Genomic DNA, 21,424 nt, shown 5'->3' on the forward strand with positions numbered 1-21,424 from the left:
AAAATGAGTTAATAAGATTTGCCTATATTTGAAGTATTATGATTAATTAGTATGTGGTTCTTTTTAAATAAAAATCTTGACATTTTTGAGCTAAGCTGTTTTGATATAATTATCAGGAAAAGGATTGATTTTTCTTTCAGTCTCTCTGACTTAATTGACAGCAGTATAGATTGAAGATTCATGGGAAGTATAATATTTATCATATTAATATCTTTGGTGTGAGCATAAAATATTAAAATTGCACATATAATTTCAAACCTCAGACTTTACGAATAAGGTTTAGAATAAGTAACTTAATGTCTTCCTTCAAAAGATGTGGATTAGATTTTTTTTTTAGGCCTTAAAGTTAGCGGTACATTTTTAGTGTAAATCAAGGATACATGAGTGTGGGTAATCTGTTGTTTATTTTTTTAATCAACAACCCAGTTTCAGAAAAGAACATTGTGGTCTTTAATAATCAGTATTGTTAACCATTAAAACAGCTTTAAACTATTAAATTTGATTGTTTTTACTTTGTAAGTTAACTTATTTCTATTGTAATTAGAAATGTATATTAAAAAAGAACCTCTTTCCACATAAAATAATAATTTAGTCTTATATTTTATTTATTACACAAAAAAATTGGTGGGAATGCTGTTTCAAATTTGAAATTCATTAGTTTTAATGAATGTTTTGGAACTTACACAGTTTCACAGATTCTTCAAAACTAGTCCTGGAAAGACCAATGTTAGATTTAAATAGTTCAGAATTTACTTGAAGATAAAATTTTAAATGATTTCTGGTATATTTGATTAATTAATGCTACTAATAAATTGATTATGATCCTTGATTTGTTATTTTGTAAATGTAAGCTATGTCATATCTAGGAAAATCTTTAATTGACTTCACTACCCTTATTGCAATTACTCTGAAACCATGACAGTGCACATACCTTATTGTATCTTATGTGGAAAATAAGTCTATGGATTTTTAGCAAAAGTGAAGACAGTGAAACACTGCTAGTATACTATATATTTAGACAATATTTTGAAAATTTAAAATGTTCAGAGTAACAAGTCATTTTTTACTACTTACTACAACTTCTTGATGAATACATAAGCCTTTACTTTTAACATTATACAAGTTATTTAATGTATTAAACTTTGACTTTTTTTCCAATGTGGACATTTCCATATTGTATTTTTTATGGAATTTGTAATTATGGTGGAGGTAGGAATTTTTTTTTAGTTTTATCTTTGGAATTGTATTTTCTAAAATTTATTTTTAATGAAGAGTAAATATTTAATGAAATATTTTATTAGTGAATTTTATACTGAAAAACTTTTCTTGAGCATTTTCTTATTTTGTACTTTAGTTTCCTTTTACTCTTGAATATTTTGAAGTTTCTTAAAAGTAGAAACAATATTTTAGTCTAAGGTAGCATTCTAAATCAATATCTTATTAAATGCTAGTTTAATCTGTGTAATCTAAAAAAAGAAATAGGATTGTGTTTTGGTCATTATTAGCATCTTTATAATTTCTGATTCTTTCTGGATTGTTGTGGAATGAGTGCATTTTATTCTTAATGGAAAAAAGTGACATAAAACAATAAATGTTTCCTATTACATATATCAACTGATAAAACTTTGGAATTAAATACTACTAACACTTTATTCTTTGATAACAAGCATGTTCTCTTGAAGATAAAGTAAAATTTCATCATGTATGAACTTAGTTGCTCATTTCAAGGTGGTTCATTTTCCTCTGAACATAAGATAAATTGATAAGGCCAAGCCTGTTCTTCAGTAACCATCATTTTTATGATAAATAGCATGGTGTATTTTGGAAATAAATTATTTTAAACTCCCTCTGTTAAGAGTTCTGGGGTTTTCCTCCTGCATTGAGAATTGGATTACATTTCAGAGTTCAAAGAAAGAAACAACAGCACAGCATAAAATAAGAAAGAAAACATTTAAAAGATAATCTTTTTGTGTAAGCTATGTGAATTTTTAAAAATAGCAAAATATTTTTAAATATTGAACTTTGATAGAAGTTATCAAGGTAGAAATTATTGTAACTATTCAGTATTTTGAGGGGCTGACAAAATTATGGGAAATAATTAGTTCAGAAATAGTGCAAATCATTTGGACTGAGGGATTTTTCAAAAAGGTTTGAAAATTATTTTTCAAGATTTTTCTTGAAAAATGAAACTTGGTGAATATTTTGCTTTTTTACAAACTTGATGAATATTTTGCTTTCATAATTACATACAGGAAAAAAAGTGATAGAACTTTGAAATTAAATACTACTGATACCTTTATTCTTTGGTAACAAGCTTTATAATTAAGCTCCATCCTGACCTTTATATCACAGAGGCCATCCCACTAAGTAGAATAGATACTTAATTTAGGCTTCTTTTTTGAAAGCTGTCTCTCCTTCCCCCAAAGGAAACATTCTAAGACTCCTTGACCTTTAATAAACTTGAATGCTGTGCTTAGCTTTTAATTATACTTAAATTCTAATATACACTTAAAATCCCCAGGCTTCTGTTTCATTGTGCCAGGAAACTTGTTAACAAAATGCTTAAAACCTAACATGTGAGACATGTTACTTGAGTACAATTGAATGATAACATGGTCAAGTGTAAGCTTATTGTAAATGGTGATAGGTGACAATGTTAGCCATCCAACAAAATTTCAAATATCTATCACACATCCTAGATGAAATGCATTTATGGATAAACAGGCTCCACATGTTTGCCTTTTTTAAATAAAGTTGACTACAAAGCATTTCTGTTTGAACTTGTGGTATGCAGTCAGTTGAAATATCATAATAGTTAAAACATTACATTAGCAAAGGAAGAATTGGGGGTTTGTACAGAATTTTGCATTAAATCTAACATATTCATTCTCATGAGCTTTTTATCAAATATGTTTAATGAAAATTATTTTGTACACACACACACAAACATACATATACAGTGAACAGTAATGATGTTTTAATCAGTGATGGATGTATATACAACAGTGTTCCCATAAGGTAATATCATATTTTTATTGTATCTTTTCTATGGTCAGATATGTTTAGATACACAAATGCTTAGTATTATATTATAGTTGCCTACAGTATTCAGTGTAGTAACATGTTGTATAGTTTTGTAGCATAGGAATAATAGGCTATATTATACACATATAGCCTAGGTATATAATAGGCTATACCATCTAAGTTTGTGTGAGTATGCTCTGTCATTATCACATAGTAACAAAATTGCCTAATGACATATTTCAGATCCTGTTCCTGCAGTTAAGAAATGCATTATTGTCTATCTTCAATAGACTTTTTTTAATTAAAAAAACTGAAACACAGTTTTTATGTGCGAATGTGTAGTATTATTTTGCCTGATTAAATTTCCATTCTTTTTATTGTATGTAACGTGATGGTACCTTAAATTTTAAAATATTTGTTGAAAAAATAATTCACCATAAGTTATGAAATGATGCTGATGGGTTTATTTATTATATTTTATGAATATTTTTTATTTCAGGATAATTTCTAAAAATATTTTGTATCATGGAATGAACACAAAAATACCGTACTTTTTTTTTTTAAACAAAGCCTTTATAGATTCTAAGTCATTTTGAAATAAGATCCAGCTATAATTGTGACACTACTGGGCACTTAAAAAAGAGTATACTTTTGCTATCCTCAATAACTCTTAAGTGGCTATTGATTAAATGAAGTGTCTGGTTTATTGGTTATAGAAGAGTCTGGTAGCTGGTTATTGATTAGATGAAAGAGAAAGAGTTTTTACTAGAATTCTCCATTAACAGCACTAAAAGGTAAAATATTTGTGGCATTGAAATGATTAAGGAAAGGTAGATAGATGAGAAGAGTGCATGGGTTCCTCTTAGCTTCTTTTAAGTCTGCTTATAATTATCATACTACATGCAAATAAGAATAGCATGCTATCATTTATGTTAGACATGAGATAGTTTATTATGAGTTTCTCTTTAAACTGAGACTGTTATAAAGTAAATAACACATAATAAAACCAACCAAAAGAAAGGTAAGAAAGCCAAAAACAAGTTTTAAATACATTTGATATGAGTGTAATTATACATTAAATTTTATAAATTGCATGAATATTCTATCTGGTAATAACAGTTACATGTTTTTACATAAGTTTTTTTAACTTATTTATTATTGTATAACAAAAATAGCAGAAAATGATTTGACACTTTTAGTAATGAGGTCATTATCAAAATATTTTTATCCCTTGTGAGTAATATAAATTTTATATTATTTTCTAAAATTTTTTTAATAGTATTAATTCTAAGATAAGTGTTACCATAGTCTTTGTAAAAGTAAAAACGTTGGTAAATTGGTTGACAATTATAGAATGTGCCACTTTTAAAAAACATCTCTAATTAAATACTACATAATAAAATGTCCGGCTCAGGCATCAGTATGAAAGACATTTTTGTTTCCTCCTTGTTTGACTTTTATTTCACGTGTTTTTATTGGGTCATATAGCATCTAGTAGAAAGAAATTTGACGGGGTAATCAAAAGAACTCTGTTCTATTTCTGGCTCTGCCACTGTACTTGTTTTATGACATTGGGTAAGTCATTGAACTCTATGTGCCTCCGTTATTCACTAAAATAAGTGAATGAATGAGTTGAAAAGAATTTTTTAATGTTTTGAATCCATACAATGTGAAAACCATTGCATCAATGCCATATAAAGTAATCCAGGACATAGAAAATACTAGGCAGAGAAAGAAGATTTATTTATTTAGTTTTTTGTTTTCTGCAAAATAATAAAATTTTTTCCTAAGAGATGGAATATATGTAAATGATTATTTCATCCACTTCATAACAATTTTATTTTAACATTGTGAGGAAGCTATTTGGTAATACGGTAAATTTATATCTAGGAAAATTATGCAAGACATGATGTAAAAATAATAATGTAAGACATGATGAAATTCAGTATTGGCCTGTGTTATTAATATACCTGTGATTTTCTGACTTTACCCTCTTTGAAAATTGGTGGATTGCAGATGGAAAAGAAAATATGGGATATGTAATTTTAATGTATACTAGTACATTTCAGAAGATATGAAGATATTTTGTAGTGGTCAGTCCCATTAGCAGTCTGGTTTATAATTTAATTATGATGCCATTTAATGTCTGATTTTTTAATGGGTGAAAAAATGTGTTCATATAAATAAAAATGACATTAAGTTTCAAAATGTATCATTCTTTTTCCATTTATCTATAATTCATACTAAAATTTTTCTTTCTTTCTAAAAATAATTATTTTGGTCAAGTTAGCACTTTCTAATGGAAAGTTTTTGTTTTTTCATTATTCATATAAAGAGAATTTTGTTATAGGAAATAATTCTTCCAAGAGCCATAATTCAATATATTGATATTCTAAGTATATTTTGATATAATATAGCTTTCTGTAAATCAATTGAAAACTATAATTGCAACTATTGCAGAACCAATTGTGATATTTAAGAATTTTGTCATATCTAATTTAAAGCTAAATGGATACTTAAAATAGACAATTTTGGTTTTATTCATCTGTGTCAATCATACTAACACTAACTCACTAATATCCTTGGAAAAAAATGTTTTCTTAATACAGAGTTTAGGAGATATTTTCAAGCTTTCAAGTTACTGTGTAAGATGTCATTTGAACTTTTCCACTAGCATTGGGGAAAGAAATGTTTCATATACCATTATCTATTATAGTAGATGTTGGATTTGGGTGGATACATTTGATTAGAATTTTGATAATCCCTAGTGTGTTATTTGTAGGAATCTACTGAATAAATAGTCATTATAAGGGAATGTGATCAAAGGAAATTTGTCTATACTGAAGGTTAATTTGAGTTTTTAATATTGAAATAAAGCCATATTTCAGCTACTCTTCTTATAATGAGTTATATTACGTTTATTACTCCATAATATTTTTATGATAATATATTGCTGTCCTGAAGTAAGTCAATGATTGGCCTGATGACCATACTTCATTTTCATATATGCTCTGATTAACTGGCAAAGCATACTATTTTTATTGCTCCTTTGATGATAATTCAAACTTTCTCTTTTCTTAGATACTCAAAAATTCTCAAACATTTCCACTGATTTTAAATTGACTCCATAATGTCTCAAACAATGTGGTCATACAAGTAACATTGATATTACTAATGGTATCTTTCTTTAGCATTGGAGTTCATGATTGGCTGTACATAAATAATTATAACCTTTTGAATCCTCTTTATTTTTACACTAACTTTGTTATTCTGATTCTGCTAACCTACAGTAACTAATTAATTTGCCATCAGTTCTTATGTATTCTTTTTTTATGGTATGAATTTGTTATGTCTTCCCTATGACTGTACACAGGATACTTTCTCAAAATGATTTGAGGCCCTTTCCTTCACTATCACTTCTTAACCTTTTGAGTACATCCACTCACACCCATCTCCTTTGTCTATGTCTGTCCCTTACACGATGTGAACACAGAAGAAGCGGATGCTACAAGGAGAAGATATGCAGGTCTGTCTCTTCTACTGCTTTTCTTTGTTATGATTTCATTTATCTAACTTGTCCTAGAAATTTTTACCATTTTTTACTCATTTCATAATTTTTCATTCTTCTTTAACAAAATGCAACATCTTAAAAGCATTTTCTAGATATTTGTATATTCTACTTTTAACTGCACTGATTAGATAGATAAAAATAAATTGATTAATTTTTATGTAATATGTATACATATGTAATTTTTTCATAACTGGATAATTTACTGAAAATTATCCAGTCAGCTAGATTAAATTAGTCATAATTTGCTTTCAAACTTATTTTATATTTAAAACTATTTTTAGGGTTTTCTTGTAACATAATTCTTAAAATATTTTATTCCTAACATGAGTTCAGTGATGTTCTAGAGACTGTGGAGAATACCAAAGCCCTAATGCATACCCTAAAGAAGCTATCAGTATCACTGAGGAGTTAAGAGATGTGGGTACATGCTATGTATATGTGCCAGTACAGATGATTCTAACAATATATTCTATACAGCTATAAAGAGAAATAAAATTTCTCTTTTGGTTAGAAAATACTCCATGGAAGAAGTAACATTTGAGCTGAAACTTGTGCATTCATTCAACACACATTGATTAAAACACATGTGGTTCTAGGTGCTGGAAATAACAGAACATACCACATAGATCCCTATCCTTGCAGACTTTTTCTAGTGTGAGTGTAACAAATGCAAGAATTAATTACAAACACCATGAGATAATTCTTTTGCTACATATAGAAACCAGTGGAATTAGAAAAAAAAAAAAGGTGTGATCATTTTCACCCAGGAAAGATAAATATTAATTCAAGAAAGACTTCATACAGGAGTTGAGTTAAATATTAAAAGTTAGAAAAATGTTAGTCTCTGGTGTAGAGAGCATTTCACACAGAGGGAGCAATATGGCCATAACTAAAATGTTAGTCTATGGTGTAGAGAGCATTTCATGCAGAGGAAGCCAATGGCTTCAAACAAGTTTAAGAAAAAGTAGGCAGAGACCATATTTATGAGGACTGTACAGGTTATTGAAGCATATAACGCAACAGAGTAGGTCAGTTACTTGTTCCTAGGAAAATTACTTTGGCATCTATATAAAAGACTGAAGTGATATAAGAAAAAATCATTTATGAAGATTCTGTGGTAGATCAATTAAGAAATAATGGTCTGACTTAAGATATCAATAGAGGCAATCAATACATGAGAAGTTACTTAGAGATGTAGAATCTGCAAGTTTTAGTCACCATCTAGATATTATTGATGCAGGAAGAGGAGGAATAAGATACTCTCAGCTGATTGAAATGTTTAAATAGGTGGTGGTACATTTTATCAGGATAAGGAATATAGATGTTACAAGAATGTACAAATTTTAGGGAAAAGGTAGAATTCACCTGGGGGATGAGTTGAGTTTAAGCTTCCTTTGAAATAATCAAGTATAAATAACTAGTGGAGGTGATTGGATATATGGAACTCAGGAGCGAAGTCTGGTCTAGAGTCTTATATAAAGGTGGAATATCTGCATTCAGGGTGGGGGGGATTCCATTGAAATAAGTGGAATTTCTAGTAGCATATGAATAATAAGAAGAGAGCCAAGCATCAAATTTGGAGGATCACTAATATTTATTTAAGGAGTAGGTGAAAGAACAAAATCCAGAAAACTAACTTGAAAAGAATTATTTAAAGACAGTAGGATAGCTATGAAAGAAGAGAATTCAAGAAAGAAGTACATTTCAAAAAAGGGTGTGGTCAACAGAGACAAATTCCAGAGAAAGACAAATATGTTGTTAAATGATAAAACTATTCATTAATGATCTTTACCTGATTGGTTTCAGGGAAGTTGTTGGAGTGAAAGATAAATTGAAGAGAAGGGAAGGGAGAGTGAAAAGAAAAAAATAAAGATAGTGTGAACTAGGCTTCCTGATGGCTTGGGGAATTTATAAAATTAATAGTAGTTACCATGGATCTCAGATGAGAGAGGGAGTTCACCAAAGATATCTAAAACAATGGTAATAGTTTAGCTAAGTGAAGACTCTAAAATTATGATGACATTGGTTAGCTAAGATTGTGCACTTCAATCATTAAGACACTTATGATGCAATTGCTTGGATCCAACATTGGTAATACATGGGCAAGTAGTAGAAAATAAAAAAAGGATCTTGAGGGTAAAGTGATTGAAGTAATGTTCAAATGGATAGGGGAGATGTTAGTCATATTAAATCATGTTGTCATGTTAATCATGCAGAATTTTCATTAAACTGGGAGAGAAAGTTTAATGAAAGAACTGGAATTTGTGGTGATAACTAAGGCACTAAAAGCAAATTGTTATTATTAGAGATTGACTTAATGATGTTTAGAATTTTCAGATGTTGGACAATTGCCAATAAATAAGTTTTTAGACCTGGGGGTGAGTTTCCAAGATGTATCGTGGATTACAGTTGGTAATGGAAGAAAAGCAACAAACTTTGATGCTAGACTTTTTATATAGACATTAAGTTATTGAAGGTCTCAGCTTGATAGCAAATGAAGAAAATTGCCTGGAATGTAAGTGATAGCATCAAGGGAGAATAATGATATGAACATAAAAGAAGTAGATTTATGTTAGATTAGAAAAGTACACATGTAGAAGCAGCAATGCACACCTAGAGGAATGCTGATTTCATTTCTGGGCTTCTGTAGTATATGTATAAAGTATAGGATTTTGGACAGCCTTCCCTCAGAATGTTTCTGAGTATTGTAGTATTCTTGTTGAAGGATCAACATTCCATTTAGGAGAAGAGAGGAAATAAACACTTTCTGATGAATTTGAGGATATACTGCATTTAAATAAATTGAGTCCACATAGAAAAGACAGGATGGGCGGCGCCTATGGCTCAGTGAGTAGGGCGCCGGCCCCATATGCCGAGGGTGGCAGGTTCGGACCCAGCCCCGGCCAAACTGCAACAACAAAAAAAAAAATAGCCGGGCGTTGTGGTGCATGCCTGTAGTCCCAGCTGTTCGGGAGGCTGAGGCAAGAGAATCGTGTAAGCCCGAGAGCTGGAGGTTGCTGTGAGCCGTGTGACGCCTCGGCACTCTACCGAGGGCGGTACAGTGAGACTCTGTCTCTACAAAAAAAAGAAAAAAAAGAAAAGACAGGATGTCTCTAAGCAGTGCAGGAGGAATTAGAGAAATAAGCTTGGGGTAAATAGCCTTAATAGTACAGGCTGGAAAATGTTAAGAAAAGAATGAGTGCTGGGGAAAGAAGGAATAAACCTTAGAGAGGGGTAAGAAAATTTAGAAGTGCAACTTAGACTTTCAGCAAAGGAATCTTCATGATATCCACAAAGACAGAGGAAAAAGACTTGGTTGAGACAGTTTAAAGACTCTGAAGAGAAAATTAATAATGGAAGCAACATTTCTTACAAAAAAATAAATGCTATATAGGACATAGATGTTTAAATTTATGGAGCAAAAGAGAATGTTTTATTGTCTTCAGAGAGTAAGTTCTAAAGTACTTCACATCGTTAACATAATTTGACTTTTGAACTTTTTTTTTATTAAATCATATACACATAGATCTTGTATACATTAATGCATTTATGGGGTACGATGTGCTGATTTCATATAGAATTAGGAGTGTTTACATCACATGGTTAATATGTACATCATCTCATTTACTTAATTATTGTGTTAAGACATTTATACTCTATACTTAATAGATCCGACATATACTTGCATTATTTTAAACTGCAATTATAGCTATGGACCATAATACCTCTTTTCCTTCTGGTGTGGAGAAGCTGAAATCTGAGCTTTCTGAATTTCTCTTATAGACCCATAATACTATAAGTGGGGCCATGGTCTGTACAAACCAGCTTTGCATTTAGGATTCCACAAGCTCACTTAAGCCTAGAGAGGAGGACTAAGGCATTGTGTTCCAAAGAAAAAAGAGTAAAGACAGAGATAATAATAATTATCAGTAATAACAGAGAAGGTAATTAGAAAATGTTGACAGAAAAAGGAAATCATTTTAGAAAAGAAAGCAGTAAATTTTGTGATATACAATTCAACTTTTTTTTAATTAAATCATAGCTGTGTACAATAAAGCAATCATGAGGTATAATGTGCTGGTTCCATATACAGTCTGAAATATTTTCACCGAACTGGTTAACATAGCCTTCATGGCATTTTCTTAATTAGTGTGTTCAAACCCTTATACTCTTCACTTAGTAAACTTCACCTGCACCCTTCCAAGACACACCCTAGGTGTGGACCCACCAATCATCCTCCCTCCACCCTACCTCCCCCTCCCTTCCCCTCCCTTGCCCCCTTCCCCATATTCTTGTACTGAGATTGGGTTGTAGCCTTCGTATGAAAGCTATAAATTAGTTTCATATTAGGGCTGAGTACATTGGGTACTTTTTCTTCCATTCTTTGAATACCTTGCTAAGAAGAATATTTTTTTATTATTAAATCATAGCTGTATACATTAATGCGATCATGGGGCACCATACACTGGTTTTATAGATTGTTTGACACATTTTCATCACATTGGTTAACATCGCCTTCCTGGCATTTTCTTAGTCATTGTGTTAAGACATTTATATTCTACTTTTACTAAGTTTCACATGTACCCTTGTAAGATGCACCATAGGTGTAATCCCATCAATCACCCTCCCTCCGCCCATACTCCCCACCCCTCCCTGTCCCCTTCCCCATATTCTTAGGTTATAACTGGGTTATAGCTTTCATATGAAAGCCATAAAATAGTTTCATAGTAAGGCTGAGTACATTGGATATTTTTTCTTCCATTCTTGAGATACTTTACTAAGAAGAATATGTTCCAGCTTCATCCATGTAAATATGAACAAGGTAAAGTCTCCATCTTTCTTTAAGACTGCATAATATTCCATGGTGTACATATACCACAATATATTAATCTATTAGTGGATTGATGGGCACCTGGGCTTTTTCCATGACTTAGCAATTATGAATTGGGCTGCAATAAACATTCTGGTACAAATATCTTTATTATAATGTGATTTTAGGTCTTCTGGTTATATACCTAATAAAGGAATTATAAGATTGAATGGCAGATCTATTTTTAGATCTCTAAGTGTTCTCCAAACATCTTTCCAAAAGGAATGTATTAATTTGCATTTCCACCAGCAGTGTAGAAGTGTTCCCTTTTCTCCACATCCACGCCAACATCTCTGGTCTTGGGATTTTGTGATATGGGCTATTCTTACTGGAGTTAGATGATATCTCAAAGTAGTTTTGATTTGCATTTCTCTGATGGTTAACGATGATGAGCATTTTTTCATGTGCCTGTATGCCGTGCGCCTGTCTTCTTCAGAGAAGTTCCTCTTCAAGTCCCTTGCCCAGCCTGTGATGGGATCACTTGTTCTTTTCTTACATGTTTGAGTTCTCTGTGGATTCTGGTTATTAAACCTTTGTCGGAGACATATCCTGCAAATATCTTCTCCCATTCTGAGGGCTGTCTGCTTGCTCTACTTACTGTGTTCTTGGCTGTGCAGAAACTTTTTAGTTTCATTAGGTCCCAGTAGTGTATTTTTGATGCAGCTTCAATTAGCTGTGGGGTCCTCCTCAAAAAATATTCGCCCAGGCCAATTACTTCAAGAGTTTTCCCTGCGGTTTCTTCTAGTATTTTTGTAGTTTCATGTCTTAAGTTTAAATCTTTAATCCAGTGAGAGTATATCTTAGTTAAAGGTGAAAGATGTGGGTCTAGTTTCAGTCTTCTACAGGTTGCCAGCCAGTTCACCCAGCACCATTTGTTAAATAGGAAATTTTTCCCCACTGAATGTTTTTAAGTGGCTTGTCAATATCAAATAACGGTAAGTAGCTGGGTTCATTTCTTGGTTCTCTATTCTGTTCCATATATCTACCTCTCTGTTTTTGTGCCAGTACCATGCTGTTTTGATCACTATCGATTTATAGAATAGTCTGAGGTCTGGTAGCATAATTCCTCCTGCTTTGTTTTTATTTCTGAGTAATGTCTTGGCTAATCGAGGTTTTTTCTGATTCCATGTAAAACGAAGTAGTATTTTTTCAAGATCTTTTAAGTATGACAGTGGATCTTTAATAGGTATTGCATTAAAACTGTATTTTACTTTGGGTAGTATAGACATTTTGACAATGTTGATTCTTCCCAGCCATGAGCATGGTATGTTTTTCCATTTGTTAATATTTTCAGCTATTTCTTTTCTTAGAGTTTCATAGTTCTCTTTATAGAGATCTTTCATGTTCTTTGTCAGATAACTCCCAAATATTTCATCTTCTTTAGTGCTACTGTAAATGGAATAGCATCCTTGATTGTTTTTTCAGCTTGACTATTGTTGGTATATATAGAGGCTACAGATTTATGGGTGTTGATTTTGTATCCTGAGACATTGCTGTATTCCTTGATCACTTCTAAGAGTTTTGTAGTAGAATCCTGGTGTTTTGCAAATATACAATCATATCATCTGCGAAGAGTGAAAGTTTGATCTCTTCTGACCCTATATGGATACCCTTGATTGCCTTTTCTTCCCTAATTGCGATGGCTAAAACTTCCATTACAGTGTTAAAGAGCAATAGAGACAATGGGCAACCTTGCCTGGTTCCTGATCTGAGTGGAAATGGTTTCGATTTAACTCCATTCAATACGATATTGGCTGCAGGTTTGTTGTATATGGTCTCTATTAGTTTAAGAAATGTCCCTTCTATACCCATTTTCTTAAGTGTTCTGATCATGAAGGGACGCTGGATATTATCAAAAGCTTTTTCTGCATCAATTAAGAGAATCATATGGTCTTTGTTTTTTAATTTATGTGCTGAATTATATTTATAGATTTACGTACATTGAACCAGCCTTGAGACCCTGGGATAAAACCCACTTGGTCGTGGTGTATATTTTGTTTGATGTTTTGCTGGATTCTGTTTGCTAGGATCCTGTTGAATTTTTTGGCATCAATATTCATTAGTGATATTGGTCTAGAATTTTCTTTTCTTACCAGGTCTTTGCCTGGTTTGGGGATCAAGGTGATGTTTGCTTCATAGACTGTGTTGGGTAGTATTCCTTCTTTTTTTATATTTTGGAAAAGTTTGGGTAATATAGGTACTAGTTCCTCTTTAAAAGTTTGGTAGAATTCTGATGTGAAGCCATCCGGACCGGGCTCTTAGGGAGATTTTGTATAGATGATGCTATTTCAGAACTTGATATAGGCTGGTTCAACATTTCCACTTCATTCTGGCTAAGTCTTGGCAGGTGGCATGCTTCCAAGTATTTGTCGATTTACTTCAGGTTTTCGTATTTCTGAGAATAAAGTTTCTTGTAGTATTCACTAAGGATTTTTTGCATTTCTGAGGAGTCTGTTGTTATTTCGTCTTTGTCGTTTCTGATTGATGAAATTAGAGATTTTACTCTTTTTTTCCTGGTTAGGTTAGCCAAAGGTTTATCTATTTTATTGACCTTTTCAAAAAACCAACTTTTTGATTTATTGATCTGTTGTATAATTCTTTTGTTTTCAATTTCATTTAATTCTGTTCTAATTTTGGTTATTTCTTTTCTTCTGCTGGGTTTTGGATTGGAATGTTCTTCCTTCTCCAGTTGCTTGAGATGTCCCATTAAATTATTAACTTCCTCTCCGTTTTCTTGTGGAAGGCTTGCTGTATTCCTTCCACAAATTTCCCTCTTAGGACTGCCTTTGCGGTATCCCAGAGGTTCTGACAATTCGTGTCTTCATTGTCGTTTTGTTCCAAAAATTTGTTTATTTCCTTCTTAATCTCGTCTATGACCCAGCTATCGTTCAGCATGAGGTTATTCGGTTTCCATGTTTTTGTATGAGTACACAGGTTCTTGTTGTTACTGAGTTCCACTTTTATTCCATGATGGTCTGAGAAGATTCAAGGAATAATTTCTATTCTTTTAAAATTGCTGAGGTTAGATTTGTGACCTAACATGTGATCAATTTTGGAGTATGTTCCATGAGCAATTTAACCTTTTGAATAAAAGCTTAAGTTAAGGCTTTTCAAAAACTGTGGTGTGTGACCAAAAAAAGGCAATATCTCTATTAACCTGTCATTCACATCTCTAATGAATATGCAACTTGATTATTTTTCTTCATCAACACCACTTATTTCAACCCAAAATATGATGGAAGAATAATTTCACAGGTCTAATCATTTCCCTAACAAAATGTGTTTTATGTTTTAAGCCACAATTACATAGGACCTTCAATTGTATTACTAGATTAGAGTACAATCACTGCCACTTAATTCTACATACTAAATGGAGGAATGGAATTAATTACACAATTTGAAGCAGCAAAAATCATTGATTTAGCACTTGGAAATCATAATAACATGTCTTTTAAATGAAAAGTAGTCTTTTATTAGGATATATTGCACTTTTTCTTCTTACTCTTATAAAAAGTTTAACATACTAATTAATTTGGGGGGGTAATTGTTAAATAAGTCTAATGCAAAGAAGATTTTAAAAATACTACTTGGTAAGTTACGTAAGACAACATCTGCATATCGTGTTTCTAAATTCAAGTTCCAACTACACAAATTTGCAGAATTACTTGCAGTCCTGGTCTTGGGTATCTGACAATCTTAGTGCTTGTGTAACATATCAGTTTTATTCATAAGGACATGAAAGATTGTCAGTCATATTTATCACCATTTGCATCGATTATTATCGTTATGATATTTATGATTATATTAAATAATTAGTGAATTATCATTAATAGTTGGTTCTATGCTACTTCAGTGGTTTTAGAAAATATGTAAAAAATTATTACTTTAGATTGATCCATTGGTCTACTATATACTGATTCTAATTTGAAAAGTTGAACAATTCAAGTTGAATGGATTTCAAATACTTCTCAATAAAAATACAGTAAGTAACATTTTGTGTTATAATTATAATACTTAACAAAATAATTGCTTTGTTTCCTTTTAGAGTTACCTAGGGGAACTTTTTCAAAATTAATACAATTACAATATATCTTTTAGTTTTACTTCTCTGACTGTTCTGAATGTTACCCATTGGTATGTATTTGGGATGCTGTAACCAAATATCATAGGCTGAGTGGCTAATAAACAATAAAAATGTATTTTTTTGAATTCTGGAGACTGGGAAGTATAACGCCTAGGCAGAGCCAGATTCTATGTGTGTGGTCGGGGGGGTGCGAGTGTTAGTTCATGGACACCCATCTTTTCCCTGTGTCTTCTTATGTGAGGGGAGCAATGGGTCACTCCTGGGACTCTTTTATCAGAACACTAATCCTGCACTAAGCCCTCATGATCTAAGCATCTCCCAAAGGCTCACATTGGCAGTTAAGATTTCAACATATAAATTTGGGGGAGACATAAACATTCAAATTATATATAGCATATATCATTTCAAAATTGCACTTTGAATCTTGTCAGATTTGATTGGCATATTGGCAATTAAAAAGATGTTAATAAGACTTAAGTTATGGGGCAAATGCTAAACAAATTATTTTAAATGTAGCTTTTAGAATGAAAAATTTTATTCAGGTTCACGTCTATAATTCTACCTATTTGGTTGGCTGAGATGGGAGTATCTCCCGAAGCCAGGAGTTTGAGACCAGCCTAAGCAAGTGAGATCCTGTCTCTATAAAAACATAGGAAAATTTGCATGTGTGGTGGCATATACCTGTAGTCCCAGCAGTTCAGGAGTCTAAGGAAGGAGCATCACTGGAGCCCAGCAGTTAGAGGCTGCAGTGAGCTACGATGACACTCCTACACGGTAGCCCAGGATACAGAGCACGATCCTATCAAAAAAAAAAAAATTTTTTTTTTCACATGGAAATTAGAAACACCTCTCTATTTCTTTTTAATTTGAAAAAAATTCAAAGTAATATCTGTACAGAACTTGTTACAAACTTTTATCCATCCAAGAATTTTATTCTATCTAAGAATTGTAGGTGGTTCTTAACATAGCAGCTGTTCCCTGATTTATTTCTCCCAGTTGTCCCAAATTCAACCTACTTTATTCATTCTCCTGCCTCATCTCTCACCTGCTTATAGTATTGAATCACTTAACACCTCTAACATCTTAACATATTACTAACTGGGACTTTTACACAGAAACTATCCATGTTTCCAGGTAACTCATGACACATGAGCAATGTGTTAACTATCATCAGATTATGCCAAAAGGTTATTTTTCAGACAAATATACTTATTTACTCTTATAATTTATGTTGGTTATTAGTAAAATCATGTTTTGCAATAGGATTTTGGCTCTAAATTCAAATTAATACATCGGTAATCTATAAAGAATAAATTAGTAAGAACTTTGGATAATTCTCATTTCTGAGATAGTTTAAAAAATTTTTTAAATTGTTTTAAGAGTAGAACTGAACATTGGACTATACTTATCAACCACTGTGGTTGTTCATCTGTAACACCCAAAACATGACAAATTTTCACATTTTAAATGTTTTTTAAAAATTATTGCTTCCGGTAAAGAACAATAATATAAGAAATATTTTATATTCTGTTGCCTTATTAAGAGGCATGTTGTTAGAGCAGTAAAGTATGAAATTCGAAGGCCTATGTGATCTCAGACAAGTTTCTTATTTTCTCCAAAGGTTGATAGTTTGTGTGTGTGCATGTGTGTATGTTTATACTTTTAATCAACAGGAGAATAAAAATAAATGACTAGCCAAAATGAAAAATTCTTCATTTCAAAAGCAAACAAATATCAAAGAAAGGAAAACTTTGGGCTACTATTATCTCATTTAGGACTGAAGGGTTATGTGAAAGATTAGAGAAATTTTCATGAAGTGTCTAGCATGTGGCCAAAAATATTATTAATACAAATCATGAATTTTTCAAACTATTCACACTCTTTTAATATTTTCTAAATCCCAAAATACACATTTTGTGTTCAGAAATCTATTCAACTCTGTACTTAATGTGTTAATAGTGAGAATATGAGCTTTATTAATATGGGAATAAAAATCTCCTTATAGCCAAATAACCAGCAAATATGACTATGCTAGATTCAACTTATTCTCCAGTTATCATATGGCATGTTAAATTATGATATAATATTGGCCTACATAAAAGAAATTATTTGTCATTTTTGAAATTATTTTTTTGGTACTCTAAAGGTATTTCACTATTCTAAAAATGTATTTGTTCAACAAATATCTACTAAGTATTTATGTATCAGACCTTATTCTAGGTGCTGGGGACAAAACAGTGGCAAAGACATAAAAGATCACTCCATTCTTGGAAATTATATTTTTGAGAGAGGAAATGGTCCTTAAATAAGATAGTTTAGAACTTAAGTAGTTATGGTGCTATTATTTAACATTCTTAGCTGGGTACAGGGGCTTGTAATCCTAGCACTCTGGGAGGCCAAGTGGAATATCGCTTGAGGTCAGGAATTTGAGACCATTCTGAGCAAGAACAAGACCCCATAATTACCAAAAATAGAAAAAATTAGCTGGATGTGGTGGTGTATTCCTGTAATCATAACTTCTTGGGAGGCTGAGGCAGAAGGATAGCATGTGCCTAGGAGATTGAGGTTGCACAGCCCTATGATGACATCACTATACTCTAGCTGCAGGGACAGAGTGAGACTGTCTTAAAAAAAAAAAGAAAGAAAGAAAAATAAAGAAAGAAAAAGAATTCTAGGTGACCTAGTGGGGTTCAGTGAGGAAGGGTTTACTTTAGATGGAATAAACTAGGAAGTCTCATTTGTAAAGGTGATATTTGAAGCAAACCAAAAGAATGGGAAGAAATAAGCTATGTGAAGGAGCTAGAAATACATATATAATTAAGACCAATAAACAGAAACTAAAGTAAGGGCAATTAAAATTCAGAATAGGTGAATAATTTAAACTATAAAGTTTTTGTGAAAAGTCATTTACATATCAGTGAAGAATGAGAGTTTCAAAAATTTAAGTTTTACAGGGAGGTGAATGAAGTGCAAAACTGGATGGTAATTAATTTATGATTAAAATACATTTGTTAAATTGTTTGCATTTAAAAGAAAGAGTAGGGTGGCGCCTGTGGCTCAAGGAGTAGGGCGCTGGTCCCATATGCCGGAGGTGGTGGGTTCAAACCCAGCCCTGGCCAAAAACCACAAAAAATAAAAAAAAATAAAAAGAGAGTACATGTGTAATAAGTCAATTTTGTGATAAAGTGTGGGATGTTAAGGGTGAAGATGAGAAAGGAAACTTAACAGTAAGAAAGGCAAAGCATAGTGGAGAACAAAAGTAATTGGATTAATTAATTATATGGCATAACTAATGAAGAGAATTTAGTTAGAGATTATAAATCTTTCAGAGTATGAAGGTTGACAGGCCTGTTCAGAATAAAGAAGTGAGACTCAAAGGGCTCTCTAAAAAGATTTTGTTTTTATTATTTCAAGTTAATTGAGGGCACAAAGAATTGTTACAATGTTTGCATTTTTAGGTAAAGTCCTCATAATTATGTCCTGCCCCAAAGGTGTGGCCATACCTCCAACGTTGTGTCCATTGAGTGGGAGCACCCCTATCCCCCTCCTTCCTCTCCTCTTCCATCTCCCCGCTCCCTCACTCCACGCCCCCAACCTTGAATTGATTTGAGTTTTTCTCTTATGTGGGTATGTTTTCAATTGTCTATTGGCTTCATATTAGAATTGAGTACATTGGATTCTTGCTTCTCCATTTTTAGTATCCATTTAAAGTATCACCAGAATGGAGAAGCAAGAATCTCTAAAAAGATTTTTAAATGACTGTATTATAGTCTAAGTTTGGGCTGATAGGGAAATAAGTTGAAACATTATCAAAAAAAAAAAAATTGGCCAAAGCAAAATGAGAAGCAGCTCAGAAAGAAAGGGGAGGGATGTTGTGAGGAATAGAAAATGTTGGAAAAAGAGAAGAATGAAATAAAAGTTGACTCGGCATTTGTGAGAAAGAGCAGGAGAAATAGAGGAAGGAAGAAGAAAGAAATATTTCATGACTAAATATTTCAGATCACGAGTTTTAGAGAGGGGCAGATCAGTCTCTGCCACCTACTAATTATGTGGCCTTTATGCAAATTTTTTAATGACTAAAATTGAGAAAAAAATTCCTGGAACATATAGTTGTGCAGAGTGACGTAATTATGAAATATTTGAAGCTCTTAGCACAATTCCTGACATGAACAAAGTAGTATTGTTAAAAATTGTATAGAGATATAATAATAAATTCTAGAACGAGATTTTAACTATAGTTGCTGCATTTCATTTTCTGTGCTGCAAGCAAGACTTTAGTCAAAACATTACTGAAGAAAGAAAATGTTCCACGTGTGATCAGTGGTTACCTAAGCTGGCAGGGAGAGGAATAAGAGAGCAACATCAGGGAGCTTTTTAGAGTAAAATAAATAATTTATAACTTGATTGTAATGAGGTTGCATGACTAAATACGTTTGTCAAAGGTCATAGAAATTTGTAACTAAATACTGTGAATTTTACTTTATATAAATTATACCTCAATAAATCTGATTTCAAAAATTATTGAAAATATGCAAAATTAAAACGGATTTTCATATAGTACCCAAATAGTTCTAAATGTATGTTAATAGAAAAGTGATTTATTCAATCTAACACAACACAAGAAATGAAGAGCTAAGATCAGAGGGGAATGGTCATGAGTTGGGTTGGCCTATCATGCAGGGGTGTCTAAACTTTTTTCCTTTCTGCTGTTGGGAGAAAAAGTGTGTCTTGGGCCACACATTAAATACAAACACTAACAAAAGCTAATGAGCAAAAAAATTAAGAAAAGGTCCATGCATACATTTCATGATACCTACTACTACAGATAAGAGTCCTCACATAATCAGCACTCAGCCCAGGGGCTGCAGGTTGGACACATCTATGTGTGAGAATAAGAAGAGATGCCTTAGTGTGTGTCACACTTTATGGGGGCAAGACATGATTGCAAGAGGGACTTTACCTAACAATTGTAATCAGTGTAACTGGCTTATTGTACCCTCAATGAATCCCCAACAATAAAAATATATATATATATATATATATATATACAGAAAAAAAAAAAAAGAAGTGGTATGCAAATTACATTGCTAGAATTTCTGAGCCAAAACAAGTGGCAAATAAACATTTTTAAAATTACTAGCTACCAAAAAGTTGTACGGGCTTATTCATGTGCCTAAGTGCTGGTCCTGAACACATAAGGAAACTGTGAAACCGAATCATAAAATTTGCATTTTGTCATCATTTGAAAATACCTTGTTTGACAGACCTCAGAAAAAAGTCTAAGGTGGACTTCAAAAAAAATAAAAAGAAAAATGTACTTTTAAAAAAAAAAAAAAAGAAGAGATGACTAAGGTAGAAGAGCTGGAAAACAAACAAGGGACTTTGAATATAGAGCAGTGGGCAAGATACTAAAGAAGGTAAAGAAAGATATTTCGGGCTAGTAGTTCTGAGGACATGAAAGACATTTAGCCACAAATAAATAAATAAAATAGATTCTGGATATTCTAGATATTGGTAGTGATTATAGGGAAAAGGACAGATATGAAATGTAATTTTAAGTTGTTTTGGGTCTGTTCAGTTTTTGGTCCTGAAAGGGTATTTACTTGGGGATGTCTAAGAGACAACTGGAAATATGAATCTTAGAGCTTTTGGGAAAGGTGGGACCTGAAGATCAGAGCCTCCAGGATTGAAGTGATAAGTGCATTAGATAAAAAAAATCACTTAGGGATAAAATAAAAAGAGGAAGTTACTAACACTTTAGGAAATGTATACGTTTGAAAAATGGGCTGAGAAAGATTAGCTAGTGAAATAGTCTGATAAAGAATGAACTAAAAGAGTCAGACAAGTTCAGGGCCCAGCAGTTGAAGGAGAAAAT

The 21,424-nt window shown here is 32.2% G+C and overlaps 1 protein-coding gene across 46 annotated transcripts in view; it reads left to right on the forward strand.

Moving 5' to 3' along the window:
* Nucleotides 1–21,424, forward strand: part of RIMS2 (regulating synaptic membrane exocytosis 2) — a 683,906-nt gene that overhangs the window by 500,886 nt on the left and 161,596 nt on the right. For 19 of the 46 annotated variants that reach the window (XM_053559665.1, XM_053559666.1, XM_053559668.1 and 16 more), the window contains one exon: nucleotides 6,518–6,550. The exons of the other annotated variants lie outside the window; for them this stretch is intronic. In XM_053559665.1, the coding sequence (XP_053415640.1) occupies nucleotides 6,518–6,550 (33 nt within the window). The remainder of the gene's footprint in view (nucleotides 1–6,517; nucleotides 6,551–21,424) is intronic. 46 annotated transcript variants of the gene reach the window in all.

The sequence above is a fragment of the Nycticebus coucang genome, chromosome 13 (genome assembly GCF_027406575.1).
Source record: "Nycticebus coucang isolate mNycCou1 chromosome 13, mNycCou1.pri, whole genome shotgun sequence".
NCBI lineage: Eukaryota > Metazoa > Chordata > Mammalia > Primates > Lorisidae > Nycticebus > Nycticebus coucang.